Here is a 17642-nt window from a genome sequence, read left to right as displayed (position 1 = left end):
CTCCTGGTCCTGGGCACAAGGTGGGGTGACCAGGGAAGGGGAGTGACGTCCCAGGGCCCCCACCACCCAGCAGGAAAGTGCAGGCAGAAAAGGGTTCCAGGCTGAGGGCAATGGTCCCTGACTCACTACCACGGACATGCACGCACCCTGCATATGTGCACACAGACACACCCATGTACACAACAGAGCATCCCCACGTGTACCTGCCCATGTCCCACCTCCCAGCCTCCCAGGGGAGTGTCTGGAAGCCTGGGAAGACACACTGGCTGCAAGATGGTCCCCAGCGGGTAAGCGCAAGACCCACTGAGCCCCAAGAGGCAGCGGAGACCCCCCAGACTCAGGACTGTGGATACGCGCAGGGAGCGGGAACTGACTGGTGCAGCCATGGAGGGGAGAGGGACCGCGGAGCCCCTGGAGAGGCCTCACCTCCGCTGGAAAGGAGCGCTGCACCAGAGCGAGGTCTCGGGGCCGGCTAGATATCTGCGCAGAGAGAGGGAAGCTCGGCTCGCTGGGGCAGCGGACGCGGGCGGGGCCCGCGGGCGCCCCTGCACATGCCGCCGGGGAGCAGACGGGCACCTACCGGTCACATAGGGCCCCAGGGGCATCTGGTTGTAGTTGACAATCCCTCCCGGTCCAGGGCCCCGGAAGTTGGGCCCAAAGTTGTTGTTGTACATCTGGGAGGAGCCGAAAGCGCCCTGGAGGCAAGGACTCAGGTTTAAAGGTCCGAGTCCCGCACCGGCCCGAGCCCCGCCCCAGGGCGCCCAGGACGTGAGTGCGTGGGGGGCTGGGGCCCAGGGCGCGCGCCGAGCCTGACCTGCTGGATGGTGGGGTCGCCGGCTCGGTTGGTCAGGCGGCTCAGGATGCTGCGCTCCGACATCTGGAGGCGGGCGGCCACCGGGGGGATGCGGGACAGCATGGAGGGGAGGCGCGTCACGTCCGCCTTCATGTCACTCAGCAGCTCCTCCAGCTGGTTCAGGACTGGGGAGGGAGGCAGGGAGGGGGGAGAAGCTGGGACGCGGACGCCCAGGCCGGTGCTTAGTAACAAGGCTGTGTTACCTTGTGACTTGCACGCCGCGCAGCGGACGCCAGGGGGCGCTCCCCAACCCAGCCCTCCCAGCCAACACATCGGAGACCTGCCCGCTGGACAAGAGTTCGGTTTTCCAAACAGCTTCCCCCAGGCTCCGAGGGCTGCGGAGGTCGTGACAGCCGGGAGTTCTGACCCAACACTGGGCTTCCCTCCGGACCCTCGGCCAGCCTCCTGGCGCCCAGGGAGGTCTGCAGCCCTGGCCACACCTCGAGAAACTTCTCCCAAATGGCTAAGGCCACAGAGTTCAGGGCCCTCGGGGTGAGCTTGGCTCACCCTCCCCCTAACCAGCCTGGGCACTTTCTCGGGATTAGGATGGCAAGGGTCAAAGGTCTGAATCCCAGGAGACCTTGAGCAATTACTCTCTAAGCATCAATGTTCCCAACTTTAAAATCAGATAAGAAACCTCACCACTTAAAAATATTACAGAGAGTAAAGGGACAACGTGTTTAAAGATATTGCCGTAAATTGGGAGACTGGCATTGACATATATCAGCACTATATATAAAATAAGGATTTCCCTGGTAGTCCAGTGGTTAAGAATCCACCTTGCAAGGCAAGGGATGTGGGTTCAATCCTTGATCGGGTAACCAAGATCCCACATGCCACAGAGCAACTAAGCTTTCCCACCACAACTCTGAGACCACACACCACAGCTCGAGTCCATAACAAAGATCCTGCACACCGCAACTAAGACCTGGCACGGTCAAATAAATATTCAAAAAGAATTAAATAGATAACCAATAAGGACCTACTATACAGCACAGGGAACTCTGCTCAGTACTCTGTAATGACCTATATAGGAAAAGAATCTAAAAAAGAGTCATTCAGTCATTCAGTTGTGTCTGACTCTTTGTGACCTCATGGACTACAGCATGCTCAGGCTCCCCTGTCCTTCACTATCTCCCAGAGTTTGCTCAGACTCATGTTTGTTGAGTTGGTGATGCCATCTAACCATCTCATCCTCTGCCGCCCCTTCACCTCCTGCCCTCAATCTTTCCCAGCATCGGGGTCTTTTCCAATGAGTCAGATCTATATGTATAACTGATTCACTTTACTGTACAGCAGAAAGTAACACAACATTATAAATCAATTATATGTCAATAAAAACTAAAAAATTTTAAAGGGTCCTTATCTCTTTCACTAAAAGAAGTTAAAAAATAGAAATAAAGCATACTGTCAGGGCTCAATAAACAAATCTGTACAACTTAATATTCTGCTATATCACCTACCCCCTAGCCAGGGCCTACACGGTGCTGACTTTCAGAAAAAGGCCAGAAAAGCAAGGGCCTCACTTTCCCCACAGGTAAGAGCAGAGGCTGGGTGACAGTCTGTCCCATCTGGTTTGGAGGCTGTGCTCTCTGGGCTGATGTCCTATCCTCAGCCCCACGCCCCCACCTACTGCCAAGGAGTCACTGGGCGGGAGCGAGGTGTGGGCCCACCTCCAGGGGACAGGCTCACTCACCCTTGTGCAGGACAGCATTGGCAGGCTTGTTCCCGGCGAGGGACTCCTTGGACAGGTGCTGGTGGCTCTCGGCAAGGCACTCCACCTCGGCCAGGCGGGCGTTGAGGGCCATGGCGGGATGGTTGGGGTCCTGGGTCATGTTGAGGTATGCGGCCCTCCGGAGCTGTTCCTCAATGACCAGTGCCTGCTCCAGCAACTGGTGGGGGCAGGGGGAGGGGGTCAGGGGGAGGGGAGGGACTGAGTGCTGGCCTGGCTGCCTCCCCACCAGCACCCACTCCCACCAGCCAGGCCTCTGAAATAAAGGAAGGAAGGAAAAAAAAAAAAGGAAGGAAGGAACACAGCCCCTCCCCACCCAGTTGTTGTCTAGCCTCTTGGCCACCCCTCAGAGCCCTCCCCAAGCTGGATCCTCTGCACCCATTACCCAGAGCAGGGACACTCGCCCAGTGGGGTCTGGCTCCAGAGCAAGGAGCCAGCACCTGTTGGTTGACTGACTCAACAATTCCCTTTCATGGACAGTCTGGCCCACACCCAGATATACGGGCAGGGTATAAGAAATGCTTGCTCGTTTCTTTGCCCCAGGCCCTCCCATAACCCACCCTCTTGTGGCCCTGTCACCCTCAACCTCTGGCCCCTGCCAAGGACTGACCTTGAACCTGCGGGCCAGGAACTTGTTCTTCATCTCCAGGTAGTTGCCCTTGTGGATCTCAGACTTGAAGGGCTCATTGAGGATCATGTATCTCGGGTCGTTCTGGATGTCCTGCCAGCGGGCGTAGCCGTGCCTAGGTGGGGGCTGTTAAGGGCAAACCTAGCCATGGGGTGGAGGGAGGGGGTGGTGGGGGACCAGCCCAGGGTTTGGCATCTTGGCTCTCCACTTTCCAGACAAGCATTAACCTTGGCTGCAAGAGGATCGTGTGGGTAACAGTGACTTGACAATCAGTGGACTCTGACAGGGGCCCCCAGGGGTCCAGACAGGGCCTGAGGCTTCACTGGATGAACTTCTTTATCCCCCAGATCCAGAGGGTGGAGACAGCCGAGTCCTAACCCCCAGCACCTGTGCTGTGACCCTAGCTGGAAATAGGGCATTTGCAGATTAATCAAATCAATTGATTAAATTAAGAAAGGGTCATCCTAGGGTGGAGTGGGCACCAATCCAGTGACTGAGGTCCTCATAAGAGGAGGAAATTTGGACACAAAGAGATACCCAGGGAAGAAGGCCCTGTGACAACCGAGGCAGAGATGAATGATGCAGCTGTGAGCCAAGGAGCACCAAGGAGCCGGGACAGGCAAGGAAGGGGCCTCCCCTGGAGCCAGAGGGAACAAAGAAACACCACGAGGTTTTCTTGCCAAGGGCCCACAGTTAGAGAGGGGCCGAGTTGGGATCTGAACCCAGGCAAGCTGGCTCCAAGCATCTTTTTTTTGTTTTTTTAACTTTATGTGTGTTATTTATTTATTTAGCTGCACTGGGTCTTGGTTGCAGCATGTGGGATCTGGTTCCCTGACCAGGGATTGAAACCCCATCCCCTGAACTGGGAGCACAGAATCTTAAGTCACTGAACCACCAGACAAGTTCCAAACGTAACCTCAGTAAACTGTGGCCTACAGGCCAAATCCAGTCCACAGCCTGGTTTTGTAAATAAAGTTTTATTGGAACATGGCCATGCTTGTTGGTTACGTATTATGGTTACTTTTGCTACCCTGGCAGAGTGGAGGAGTCTTCTGTGAAGTTCAAAACATCCACTCCTGGGCCCCTCCCAGGAAAGATCTGCTGACTCCTGACCTACAACTTTCCACCTCTCATTATAATGACTAGTCTCACTCGAGACTGTCATCAGTGCCAGCTTTGCTGGGGGACTCTCCCCAGGTAGGTGTGTGCCCCTCTCTTGTCTCTGGAAGGTCTGCACTCAAATATCACCTTCTCTGACTTTCCCACGTTAAACACAACCCCCACCCCCAAAGCTCCCTTTGCCTCATCCCCCCCTTCCATGTTCACTGAGCCCCATACTTTGCTAATTTGTATTCTTCACCATCTACCCCTAGTTGGGTATGAGCTCTGGCTAGACAGAGATTTGGGGCTGTTTCATTCATGGCTGCATACTCCATGCTTGGCACATGGTAGATCATCAGTAAAGATGGAATTGAAGAATGAACTAATGAATGAAAGCCCTCCTAAATGGTGAAGCACCCTTCACGCGTCATCACTGAGAGGAGGTGAGGTCTGGATCAGGTAGGAATTAGGAGCATTCATTGTAGAGTCAGAGGGAAGGGCTGTGTGTCCCTGAGCAAGTCACTTGGCCTCTCTGAGCACCCATTGCTTCCTCCATATAATGGGGATCACAGTAGCAACCCTTTGGGAAGGCTGCTGTGAGGATATGGAGTGGGTACTGAGTATAAAGGGACAAGCTACCTTTATGATCACAGTCACTGTCATCATCACCACCACCAGGAAAGGGTCCTTGGTACCTGGTCAGGAGCACCAGCCCAGACTCCACCCCACACCAGCCCCACACCCCTCCCTGAGGCCCACAGAGGGAGAGACAGGAGCCCTGCCCCGCTGGCGTGGCCAAGGATACGTGACAATGCCCGCCAGCAGCCAGTAGTCATGGCGCCGGTGCCAGATGTCGTAGATTTTCCCCGAGGACACAGCGGCACGCTCCTCATTCTGCCACAGTGTGTGTAGCTCTGGGAAGCCAGCCGAGGGAAGCAGGATGAGGTGCCCCCATCCCGCATAGGGGTGGCCCTGGGTAAGCCTCTCCCTCACCACCCCCCCACCTCCCCCCTCGAACACTTCAGTATTCCAGTGCTACGAGGAAAGGTTATACCATGGACTTTGTCAACCATTCACTCGTTAGTATAAAATAACCATCCACCCAGACTCCCGGGACCCGCGGTCAGGAAGCCTGTAGCTCTCTCTGCCCATGGCCCCACCCCCGATACCTGTGAAGCCCCCATCTGCAATGTTGAACATAAATTTGAACTTCCCGATCTTGTCCTCCTTCTTCCCCTCTTCATCTTCTTCTTTGTCACCATTTTGCTGGGTCTCAACAGGCTCCTTCTCCTCAGCTTTGGTGTCATCTGGGGGAGGACAGACCCAGGCTCACTAGTCCACCCCAAAGACAGTGCCCAGGGGAGGGCTCGCCAGCAAGCACTGGGGACCCAGAGGCAAGCGGGAAACACACCTCCCCACCCACAAGGAACTCACTGCCCCCAAGGGTTTTAATCAGCAGGCCCCTCTCTCTGTTCTGAGCAGGGAGGGCTGCTCTAGGCCTGGGTGCCCTCCACCACCAAGTCAGGACCACCTGGGGAAATGGGGCAGGGCAGGGAGGAGTGTAAAAATGTAGCTTATGTTGAAGGACAGCAATGCTGCCTCGGGGTTCTGATCTGGGGGCAACTGTTGCAGAACATTCCAACACTTAGAAGGACACAGGCTGCTAGCTGAACCCCAAAGCTCCAGGCCAAACTCTATGACCAGCTCTCCTTCCTCCTAGTGGTGGCGGGGACCACAGGAGGGGTCAGGAGATAGGTGGAGGGCCTGTTCTCTGAGGGCTGGCAAGTCCAGGCTCCCATCCAGCAGCTCTACTCTTGGGTCGAGGGAAGGCTCAGGAGGCCCCTCGTGGCTCCTTCAAGAGACCAAGGGGGACATGGGACAGAGCAAAGTCCAGAGCTCCAGACCTGGCCTGAAGTCACTGCTGTCACCTCTGCTGTGAATCAAGCTCAGTTCCAGCTTGTCCAGAACCTTCTCCTTCTCAGGAAACACTTCTTCTGCAAGATAAAGGGTGTTCAGAGAGCAGGGAGGTGTCCAGAGGGCAGAGGGGACTCCGGGCTGGTGGCTTCCCAACAGTATTGTAGCCACTCACAGAATCCACTTTAGCATCTTACTCAGGAGTCCAACAGGTAGCATCTGGGAGGATCCACTGGGAAGGCAGGTGGGGACGGGGTCTCACTCCACCCACCCATCTCAGCAGCAGCCTCTCCCAAACTTCTCTCAAGGCACAGTCCCCAGATCCTCTCTACTGTAGTAACAACCAGAGGACTCAAAGTTCTGGCAACACGTCAGGGCTTCATCAACACAAAGCCTCTCTTACAGACACCCAGAAATATCAGGCAAAAACCTATCACATTAAAAAAAAAATCACATAGGTGTGCTCACAAAACTAAAGAAAATTATCAGGTGCCATAAATGAAGATGGAACTTCCCTGGTGGCTCAGAAGGTAAAGAATCCACCTGTGATGCAGGAGACCCGGGTTCAATCCCTGGGTTGGAAAGATCACCTGGAGGAGAAAATAGCAACCCACTCCAGTATCCTTGCCTAGAAAATTCCATGGACAGAGGAGCCTGGCGGGCTACAGTCCATAGGGTCTCAGAGAGTCAGACATGACTGAGCAACTAACACGTTCACTTTCTATAAATGAAGGGAAACTAAAAGCTCAAGAAGCATGCACTGGGGTCCTGGGTTGGGGGTGAGTGGACACCAGAAAGAGGCTTCCAGGACTCCAGCTGTGTCTCAACACTGAATAGGAAGGGTGAGGCCACAAAGATGCAGTGAACTGGAATTAAATCAAGAAACTAACACTCTTCAACTAGTATGCCTCTGCAAAGGAGAAAAAGTGCCATCTACCAGCTCATGGCCAAGTTGTGGAACCCTGGCTCCCATGCGGAGTCCAGGGTCAAAAAGTCTCCAGTGAGGAGCCAAACCCAACACACAGGTGTGCAGGCTGTGGAATCTGAATTGTGCCATAAGACTGGCCCCAGACCAGCCAGGCCACTAGTCAGACCACAAGGCCCCGGAGTTCTGGAGACAGAAAGGGGGACATTCCTGCTACCCAAGTGACATGGGTTCTCAAGGATAAAACAATCCCTGATGAAGATGCACCCAAATGAAACTCAGGAAGCAATACCCAGACTTCCCTGGTGGTAGAGTGGATAAGAATCCACCTGGCAATGCAGGAGTCACAGGTTCGATCCCTGGTCTGCACAACAGCAAACGCCCATGGGCCACAACTACTGAGCCCATGTTCTAGAGTCGACAAGCCACAACTCCTAGAGTCTTCAAGCCCTAGAGCCTGTACACTGCAGCAAGGGAAGCCACTTCAATGGGAAACCCACACACCACAATGAAGAGTAGCCCCCACTTGCTACAACTAGAGAAAGCCCACGTGCAGCAATGAAGACCCAGTGCAACCAAAAAATAAATAAATAAATAAATAAGAATTGTTTAAAAAAAAAGAAAATATCCATCAGCCAGACAGAGAAGGAAGATAATCCATAAGAAAAGACAAGTCAAAAAAAAGGAAGTAGAAAAAGCTAGATTAAAAATTCTAGAAATTAAATACATGATCATTAACATGTTGGACATTTTACTGCATATTTTTAAGATGTCCTCCCAGACTTCCTGGCCCTGGAGTACAAGCCTTGTACATAATCCTTGGAATTGTGAATGTGATGGATTCTACTCTCCTGAGTAAGTCATGTGACAAGGTGACCTTAAAAGACAAAGATTATCCAGGTGGGCATGACCTCATCACACCAGCCCCTTAAAAGCAGGGTTTTCTCTGAATGGTCACAAAAAAGGACATCAGAGATCTGAAGTATGGTGGGGATTGGTGTACCACTGTTGGTTTGAAGATGGAATGAGCCCCGTGGCAAGAAACGTAGGCAGCTTCTAGATGCCGAGAATGGCCTCCCACTGAGAGCCAGCAAGGTAAGAGGGCTTCAGTCCTCCAACCCCAAGGAGCTGAAGTTAGCCAACAAGAATGACCACGGAAGCAGATTTTCCTCCAAGTCTCCAGATTAGAACTCAGTGCAGTCAATGCCTTGACTTCGATCTTGCAAGTCCCTTGGCAGAGAATCCAGTCACACCACCACAGACTTCTGACCCATGCAACGATGAGCTAACACATGGGTGTCATTTCATGCTGCTAAATTTGTAATAATTCACTGCGCAACCATAGAAAATAGTACCAATAGGTTAAAAACAGGTGTATGAAGAAAGTGAGAACTGAAGCTAGATCTGAGGGTGATTCAAAAAGCCTTGCAGAGAAACAAATCTTATACCTGCTTTGTTTTCTTTTTTTTTTTTTTTTTTCTGCTTTGTTTTCTTTGTTGAATCTGAAGCCTTTTGTTAAACAAGATCTACTTGTGTCTATTGTTAATCACCGGGGTCCCCCAGTAGAATACAAATTCTATGTGAAGGCTTTGGCTTTGGTTCACTGTCTGTGTCCCCAGTGCCTGGGACAGCTCCCAACACACAGTGGGTGCTCAAAACATATTTGTTTGATGAATGAATGAACAAATGAGTAAAAGGAATTCCAGAAGAAAACAAACATAGTGGGAGGAAAGATAACATTAAAGGAGGGGATGACTGAGAATTTGCCCATAATCAATAGAAGACACAATACTCTACTTTAAGAATCACAGCCAGTCACAAGCAGGATAAATAAAAGTTTCATTGTAGTGAAACCGTACAAGACCAAAGACTAACAGAAAGTCTTTAAAATGGTCTTACCATGTTAGTAAAGACGGGAAAGGCAAGTTTCCTACAAAGGAGCAGCAATTACCCTGAGAGCAGCCTTCTCAGCACAACGGAAGTCAGAATACCAAAGAAATAACATCTTCAAAGTGCTGAGGGAAAACTCCTAACCCACCTTGAATTTTGCTAACCATTATTCTAGAAAAATATGACAAGGTATAAAGGAAAAATAACATACCAATGAGAGAAATTTGCCGTCCACAGAAATTTGTTGAAGGCACCATTGAAGGGTATATTTTGGGAAGAAAGACATTGAACAAAGCAACAATGAGCAAACTAGAAAAAACAAAATTGTTAAGAGGGTGGGAAGATCTAAATAAGGTTATAGTTTAGAAATAGTCACAGCACATGGGAGATAAGAGGGAGTGGGTCAGAGCTAAAGTTGCCTGTAGTACTTATTACATTCAAGAGGCAACATGTTAAAAATTTAAGAGTACAAAATAGAATTGATAGCAAACTTTCCAAAGGAGTTGAGAGTAAAGAGGGAAAAAGAAAGAAATTCTGATCAGTCCAAAAGATGCTAGGAGAAAAAAAGAAGAAAAGACAAGGGTGATATAAAGCACAAAATAAGAACAGAAATTCATCCAGATACCCAGCTATTACAATAAATGTAAAGAGAGTAAACTTGCCAGCTAAAAGGTAGAGATTCTATGATGAGATTTAAAACAACAAGTCCCACCATATATTATTTACAAAAGGTATACCTAAAACTCAATTATACAAATAAAAGTTAAGAAATGTAAGAAAATACCTGCAAATCATGTACTTGATATGGAACATGTATTATAAAGAACCCTTATAACTCAATAATAAAAAGATAAAGAACCCAATTGAAAAATGGACAAAGGACCTGAAAAGACATTTCTCCAACAAAGATATACAAATGGCCAATGACATTTGAAAAGATATTCAGCATCTTTAAACACAAGGGAAATACAAATCAAAACCACTTGAGCTATGACTTTTCACCCACTAGGATGGCTAAAATCCAAAAGAGAGATAATAACAAGTGTTGACAAAGATAATGGGGAAATTGGAAGCCTATGCACTGTGGGTGGGAATGTAAAGTGGTACAGCCACTGCAGCAAGCAATCTGGCAGGTCCTCCAAATATGAGTTACCAACCGACCCAACAATTCCACTCCTAGGTATATACCCAAGAGAACTGAAGCCTATCCACACAAATACCTATACATGAATGTTCACAGCAGCATTATTCATAATAGTCAAAAAGCAGAAATAATCCCAAAACCCATCAACTGATGAATGGAAAAATAAAATGTGGTGTATCCACAGGGTAGAATATATTCAACGAAAAGGAATGAAGTTCCAGTACATGCTACAACACAGAAGAACCTTGAAAACTCAAGTGAATGCTCAGTGAAAGAAAACAACAAAAGTGCTAGTTGCTCAATCATGTCTGACTCTTTGCAACCCTGTAGACAGTAGCCCACCAGGCTCCTCTTTCCATGGGATTCTCCAGGCAAGAATACTGGAGTGAGTAGCCATTCCCTTCTCTGGGTGATCTTTCCCGATCCAGGGATCAAACCTGGGTCTCCTGAATGGCAGACAGACCCTTTACCATCTAAGCCACCAGGAAAGCCCAAAAGTAAGCTCAATCCACATAAGCCTAAATAAAACTTAAAGCAAAAAGAATCAGGAGGAATAAGAAGGTTATTACATAATAAACAAACACTTCACCAGAAAATTAGAAAAAACCTGAACCAATATGCACCTAACAACCCAATCCCAAACAAAAGCAAAATCTGGCCTTAGGAGAACAGAGACTAACCCACAATCATAGAGATTTTAACATAAGTCTCTCAGACTTGACTGATCAAAGCAAACCAAAAATGAGTAAGGGTATAAAAAATCTGAACAATATAATGATCTAATGCAGCAGTCCCCAGTCTTTTTGGCACCAGGGACCGGTTTCACGGAAGACAAGTTTTCCCATGGACCCAGGGGGATGATTCAAGAGCATTACATTTACTGTTCACTTTATTTCTATTATTATTATATCGACTCCATCTCAGATCATGAGGCATTAGATCCTGGAGTTTGGGGACCCCTGATCTAATGCACATATTTAGAACCTTATATCCAGCAATAAAAGAATAGATATTCTTTCCAAGCACACATGAGCATTTACAAAATCTGACCACATAAAACAAGAAAAGCAGATTTCAACAATAACATACAGACTCATGTGTTCAGATCACAATGCAATTGATTCAGAACTCACTAATAGGGATTGCCCTAGTGATCCAGTAGCTAAGATTCCATGCTCCCAATGCAGGGGCCCTAGGTTCAATCCCTGGTCAGGGAACTAGATCCCACATACCGCAACTAAGAACTCGCATGCCTCAACTAAAGATCCCACAAGCTGCAATTAAAACCTGGTGTAGCCAAATAAATAATATTTATGCTTTAAAAAAAAAGAAAAAAAAAAAGAAACCACTAATAAGATATAGCCCAATAACCTCCAAACTGTACAGTAGGAAAAGTTAAAGCCCACATGCAGAGAACTGAGGCCCTGGCCCTCGCCTCATCCTGGGCCCTACGCCACTAGGACACAGCAGTGCATGGTCCCCCACCCAGCCCGGGAGAGACAGGCCTGACGCCCCATCAGGGTGGAAGCCCGCACCTTTCGGCCCCTGCTCCGGGGAGGGCTGGGCCTTCTCCATCTCCTCCAGCCGCTCCTCTCGGGCCCTCTCTTTGCCATTGGAGCTCTCCTGCTTGTCCTCTCCCTCCACTCTGTCCAGGGCGGTTGGCAGGGCCTAGGGAGGAGAGACTCGGGAGCTACAGGGCCTGGGCCTCCGCAGGAGCCAGGGAAGGGGCCCTGGGCTTAGAACCCACTCTCTGGTTCCCAGTGCTTGCCCTCAACTATGCTCCAGTCCTGGGGGCTCCAACTCAGAGCCAGGAGGCCCAGCTTACAGCTGCCAGGGCAAAGCCTGAGAGGGTCCCTGGACCCAGCCCCCATCCCACACCCACAGGGGTCCAGACACCGGCATCTTCCCTACCTGGATTTCTGGGGGCTTCTTTGGCTTCTGCACCCCCACCTCCTTCTCATCCATGTAGCCTAGTGGGGCTTCCATTTTGTCTGAAAGAACAAGGGAGAAGGGTGAGACAGGTGGGCTGGGGTGGGGGGAGGGAGAAGGGCAGGAAATGGGGAGTCAGAGAGGATCCTGGGCCAGGCACCTGCAGAAGGACAGGTGAACCAGGGGAGCCAAAGAACCCGGGCCAGGCCTGCAATGTGGGAGCCTTGGAGGACCCTGGGCCCAGTGAGGTCAAAGCCAGGGGCCGACAGGACAGAACTACAGGCTGTGGGGCCTCCCGTCTGGAAGCAGTAGGTGAGGTGGGTGGAGGCCCAGACTGGAAGCCAGCACGGCAGCTGTGGTCCTGGCTTTCAAGGCTGGCTGACTGGCTACCTGCTTCTTCCACGCCTAGTCAGTTCTTGACACTGCAAAGGGCCAGAGACCCACGTGCTCTGAGGAGCCCTGGGAGATGGTCACTACCCAACTCCACATCACAGATGAGAAAACAGAGCTCCCTGGAATAAGGAACCTGCCCTGATTCCTCTGTCCACGGGCACAGGGCCAGGAAGAAAACTAGGCATGTCCACCTCCAGAGGGCACCTGTGCCCAGAAGCAGGATGTCCTCAGAGGCGCTGAGCCTCTCGGGGCCTCACCTGTCACCTGCGACAGAGGCAGAATGCCCCAGGCCTGAGGGGTACAACAGGGAAGAAGATGTTTTACCAGATAAATACACAGATCACCAAAAAAGAGACTCAGAGACAAATAACCCATTAAGGAAGGGCAAAGGATGTGAAATGACGTTTCTCCAAAGATGATGCACAAAAAGCTCAGAAGCACATGAAAAGATTCTCAACATCTTCAGTCACCGGAGATGGAAATCAAAACCACCAGGCTTCCCTGGTGGCTCAATGGTAAAGAGTCTGCCTGCCAATGAAGGAGACAAGGGTTCGATCCTTGGTATGGGAAGATGCCACATACCTCGGAGCAGCTAAGCCTGTGGGCCCCAACTACTGAGCCTGTGCACAGGAGCTGCAACTGCTGAGTCCACGTGCTATAACTACTAATGTTCGAGAACCCTTGAGCCCATGCTCCACAACAACGGAAGCCACTGCAGTACGAAGCCTGCACGCTGCAACTAGAGAAGAGCCCAAGCAGCAACGAAGACCCAGCACAGCCAATAATAAATAAGTAAATAAAACACCACAATGAGACTCCCCCCATCACACTCACTAAGGCTATAAGCAAAAAGTTAAATGAGTGCTGGTGAAGAGGTGGAGAAATTAGAACCTCATACGTGGCTGGTAGGAATGTAAAATGGTGTAATCACTGTGAAAAAGTTTGGCAACTCCTCAAAATGTTATGCCAAGTGAGCCAGAGATTCTATTCCTAGCTATACACTCACGAGAAATGAAAACACCTATTTCCAACTGAACACAAAAGTTCAAAGCAATGTTACCACATTATTCACAATAGCCAAAGGTAGAAACAACCCAAAATCCATCACCTCATGAATAGATATACAAAATGTGGTGGATCCAAACAATGGAATCAAATATTATTCAGCTACAAAAAGGAATGAAGTGCTGACACCCTAAAACCTGGATGAATCTGGAATACATCACATGCTAGTGAAAGCTGGGCACAAAAGGTCACATGGTGCATTTTAATTACATGAAATGTCCACAATAGGCAAACCCATGGCGACAGAAAGATCAGTGGTTGCCAGGGAAAGACATGAGGAGAAGGAATAAGGTGTCACTACTAATGAGTATGTGTTTCTTTGGGGGTTAATGAAAACATCCTGGAATCAAGAGGCAATGGTTGCACAATCCTATGGATATGCTAGAAACAACTGGATAATACACTTTTAAAGGCTTTTGGCTTCCCAGATGGTGCTAGTGGTAAAGAACACACCTGCCAGTGCAGGAGACATAAGAGACACAGGTTCGATCCCTGGGTTGGGAAGATCCCCTGGAGAAGGAAATAGCAACCAACTCCAGTATTCTTGCCTAAAGAATGCCATGAACAGAAGAGCCTCATGACTGAAGTGACTCAGCACACACACAAAGATTGAATACTGTGAATATTGTGGTGTGTGAATAACATCTCAAAGCTGTCATTAAAAAGAAAATCTCAGGGGAGTGATACTTCTTCAGGTGGAAGTTTTGTGGGGGTGAAATGTGGGGAGGACGTGGGGTCTCCTGCCATGACCTGGGTACCCGCCCCCCCTCATTGGAGTCCAGACCTGGCAGGCCCAGAGGGCCAGGCAGGAGGTGGGCAGGGCTGGCGGGCACTGGTGTGTTGGGATCCGAGGAGATGACTTCGCCTGGCTTCTTGCCCTCAGGCCCCTCGGGGATCAGATCCGGGGTGCTGTACTTCCCGTTGACGTGCTCAAACTCCTGAACCTGGGCAGGTGGGAGCGAGGCAGGAGGGAGGTGGTCACAGCTCAGATGTGAGGGCCTCAGGGTGGCCAGCAGGACTGGGGGTGTCCCTGGCTTGGGGTGGCTGCCAACTCCACCCAAGGCTGACCGCAGACCCCCATGCCAGGCCCACCCCCACCCATTCCCACCTGTCATTCTGGCCTCCAGTCCCCTCCCCATCATTGCCCACTTCCCCATCCAGAGATGCATTCTGGTCCATCCCTCTAAGCTGATTCAGACCCTGGACAGCCAGGCACTTGCTCTCTGCCCGCTGACCCCCCTGGGGCACACCCAGGCCATGGGCGACCACCAGGAAAAGCCCAATAAAGGCTATTCACCCACCTTCTTCCTAACTAGTGACATGACCCCAATGCGCGTGAGCACGTGCTGCCTGGAGAGGCCCTCGCGGGGCACGCCGTCCGCAAAGGTCTCCGCGCCGTCAGCCCCCGGCTCACACAGGTGCCGCATGAAGAGGGACACATAGGCTCTGGGGTGGGGGGGACTGGGGCTCAGGGAGTGGGGGGCCGGCAGGACCCCGGGGGACCTCCTGGCTGGAATCGTCACCCATCACCCGCCTCCCAACCAGGCCTGCTGGGTCAGGCCCCAGGGAAGAACAGAGGGGGCCCCGGGCAGGGGACCGGTCATGGTCTCTGCACAGGAGCCCTGCCCAGGCCTGGACTTCAGCTACAGATATCAGACAGCAGTGAGTTCTCTGGCCGCCCCCAGCCTGGCAGTAACACCGCCCACTGTGCTGGCCCATCCAGAGGAGCCTGCCCGCTCCAGGCGGGCGGCCACACCCTGGGCCACCACCTCGGCCCCTTTACCTAAACTCCTTCTCGCTCTTCCCACGAAGGTCCCGCACCAGCCAGTGGGAGTTGAAGGCATCCTGGGGGGGCATGCCCCAGCGCATGATGGCGTTCAGAAAGGCCTTCCGCTGGCGGGCATTAAAGCCTAGCACCTGGGCAGGGCGGGCAGCGGGGTAGGGGAGCAGGGAATTCAGAGTTGAAGAGAAAGACACAGGGAGGGGAGGAGACGGGGAAGCAGAGGGGGAGCAGTGGGAGATGGGGGGCCTCCACCTGGGGCAGGACCCAAAGGGGCTCAGCCCAGACCAAGGGTCTGTCCCAGCCCCCCCACCTTCACTTGGCATGTAACCCAGAGTAACCCCAGCCCTCCTGTCCCTCCTCCACACCCCGGGGTGGCAGCAGGGGTAAGCTCTTTGCCCTGAAAGATGAGATAAATTCCGGGAAAGAGAAGTGGGAAAGTGGGGGTGCAGACGGGCCCCACCTCAATGTTGCCGCCGACCCGGGCAAGAAGAGGGGGCAAGGGCTTGTCTCTGTCGCTCTTCAGCTGCCTCCTGGATTGTCGCCGTCCACCTGGGGGAGAAGCCCCGCTATAAGCCCTCAGTGGGGCCCAAGATGTCCTGACCCACCCCATCCCACAACACGCCCCAGAGAGCATGACCCTTCAGAGCCTACTCCAAAGGATGGATGCTGGTCCCGATGCCCCAGGGACCCCCAACCTGATCATCAGCTCCCCGACACACAGCCTGGCCCCAGCCCAGAGTCACCAGCCCTGACTCACTCTGCCCTTCCGGCCTTTCCTCAAAGTCCTCGTCCTCATCCTCAGAGCCAATGGAATATTCAGACTGGTTGTCTGAGAGTTCGTCCTGCCACTCTGTCGGGGGGTCAGGAAGAGGGGGCACAGAGTGGGCTGTGCAAGCAGAAGCCCGCCGGAGCCCCTCATACCCAGCCCAATAACAGTGATGATAAAAACAGCCACCGTGCACTTCCTATGAGCTCACTTAACAACCTTACAACCTTACACTACGTTCTCAGGCCTTATACCATCAATGGCCCTATTTAACAGATAGAGAAACTGAGGCTTGACTAAAACCACTAGCAGTGAAGTCATTGAGTCACTACCCATATCTTTCCCCCCAAAACCCAACACCCCACACCAGCTACCAGCCCCACTTCTCCAAGAAGCCTTCCCATCGTCTCCCGGCTCAGGCACTCCACAAGACTCACACTCTCCCCGCCCCGCCCCGGGAATTCCTGCCACAGGGATGTCCTCCCCGCCAGCAGGACCCTGTCCACCGGTCACGCACCCTGGTCCTCCTGGGAGGCGTCGTTGTAGTTGACCTGCTTGCGGATGCGCTTGCCCTTGCCCAGGTTGCGGGCCAGGTCCTCCTGCTGCTGCTCGTAGTGGTGCCGCAGCAGCTTCTCCCAGTAGTCGGGGTCCACGTTCTCCTCCTGCTTGATGATCTCCCGTTCCACCTCCTCCTGGGGGAGCGGGGGCCGCAGGCGGTGAGGCCGCGATGAGGCCTGGGTCCCCGGTGAGGGCGGGGCCGGCGGGCATCTCCGCCCTCGCGGAGGCCTCACTGCCTCTACCACGGCTCACCCTCTAGCAGCTCAAGGGGAACTGGAAAGCCTGCCTACTCCAGGTAGCCCTCCCTGATCACCCCAGCCCCAGCTGGTCTTCCTCTTCCTGCTCCTGTCTCAGTAATTCACTCATCCATTCATTCATGCCACAGTATGCCCTGGCCTTGTGCCAGGCACTGAGATACAGAATTGAATAAGCGCCACCCCTGCCCTCAGGAGGTTCCCAGTTTCAAAATGAAAAGTGGCACTTAGAAGAATAATTAACACCCACAGTCTGCACGTAGGGCGGTGAAATTTGAGAGGTAAGGAGAGGAGCCACTCAGGAGAGACCCAGGAGCCGGAGTTTCTCAAATGGAGAAGTCGTAAAGGGGTGAGGGCGGGGCCGCTCAGGGGCGGGGCCACGAGGGGCGGGGCCGCTCAGGGGCGGGGCTCGAGGGCGGGGCCGCGGAGCGGGGCTTACCACGCCATCCTCCTCGCGCACCACATACTGCGCCACCTTGAAGGAGCTCAGGTATTCATTCATGTTCTGGAGCTCCGTGTCGTCCGTGGCATCCTGGTTCCGGTCCAGCAGCTTGGAGATGGCCGCATCGTCATAGTGGATCACACTGCTATCCTCCACGTCCTTGTTGTCACCTGGGGGCAGTCAGGATGCAGTCAGGGGACCCCCCCCCAACCAGAGCAGGTTCCAGACAATGATGCTTCCCAGGCCCCGCCAGGGGCTGCTGCTG

General features: G+C 52.2%; 1 protein-coding gene across 1 annotated transcript in view; it reads right to left on the bottom strand.

Annotated features, from left to right (window-relative positions):
- Positions 1 to 17642, bottom strand: part of CHD5 (chromodomain helicase DNA binding protein 5) — a 67947-nt gene that overhangs the window by 3790 nt on the left and 46515 nt on the right. The window contains exons 25-41 of the mRNA XM_065936853.1: positions 17375 to 17547; positions 16641 to 16815; positions 16115 to 16207; positions 15818 to 15906; positions 15358 to 15491; positions 14876 to 15020; positions 14359 to 14518; positions 12099 to 12178; positions 11723 to 11855; positions 6219 to 6308; positions 5484 to 5621; positions 5120 to 5228; positions 3196 to 3328; positions 2550 to 2745; positions 815 to 978; positions 581 to 695; positions 427 to 480 (exon numbers count right to left, since the gene is read on the bottom strand). Coding sequence (XP_065792925.1) covers positions 473 to 480; positions 581 to 695; positions 815 to 978; positions 2550 to 2745; positions 3196 to 3328; positions 5120 to 5228; positions 5484 to 5621; positions 6219 to 6308; positions 11723 to 11855; positions 12099 to 12178; positions 14359 to 14518; positions 14876 to 15020; positions 15358 to 15491; positions 15818 to 15906; positions 16115 to 16207; positions 16641 to 16815; positions 17375 to 17547 — 2135 coding nt within the window. The 3' untranslated portion in view covers positions 427 to 472. The remainder of the gene's footprint in view (positions 1 to 426; positions 481 to 580; positions 696 to 814; positions 979 to 2549; positions 2746 to 3195; positions 3329 to 5119; positions 5229 to 5483; positions 5622 to 6218; positions 6309 to 11722; positions 11856 to 12098; positions 12179 to 14358; positions 14519 to 14875; positions 15021 to 15357; positions 15492 to 15817; positions 15907 to 16114; positions 16208 to 16640; positions 16816 to 17374; positions 17548 to 17642) is intronic.

This window comes from Muntiacus reevesi, chromosome 5 (assembly GCF_963930625.1).
Source record: "Muntiacus reevesi chromosome 5, mMunRee1.1, whole genome shotgun sequence".
Taxonomy (NCBI): Eukaryota; Metazoa; Chordata; class Mammalia; order Artiodactyla; family Cervidae; genus Muntiacus; species Muntiacus reevesi.
This window is presented reverse-complemented; position numbering and strand designations above follow the sequence as displayed.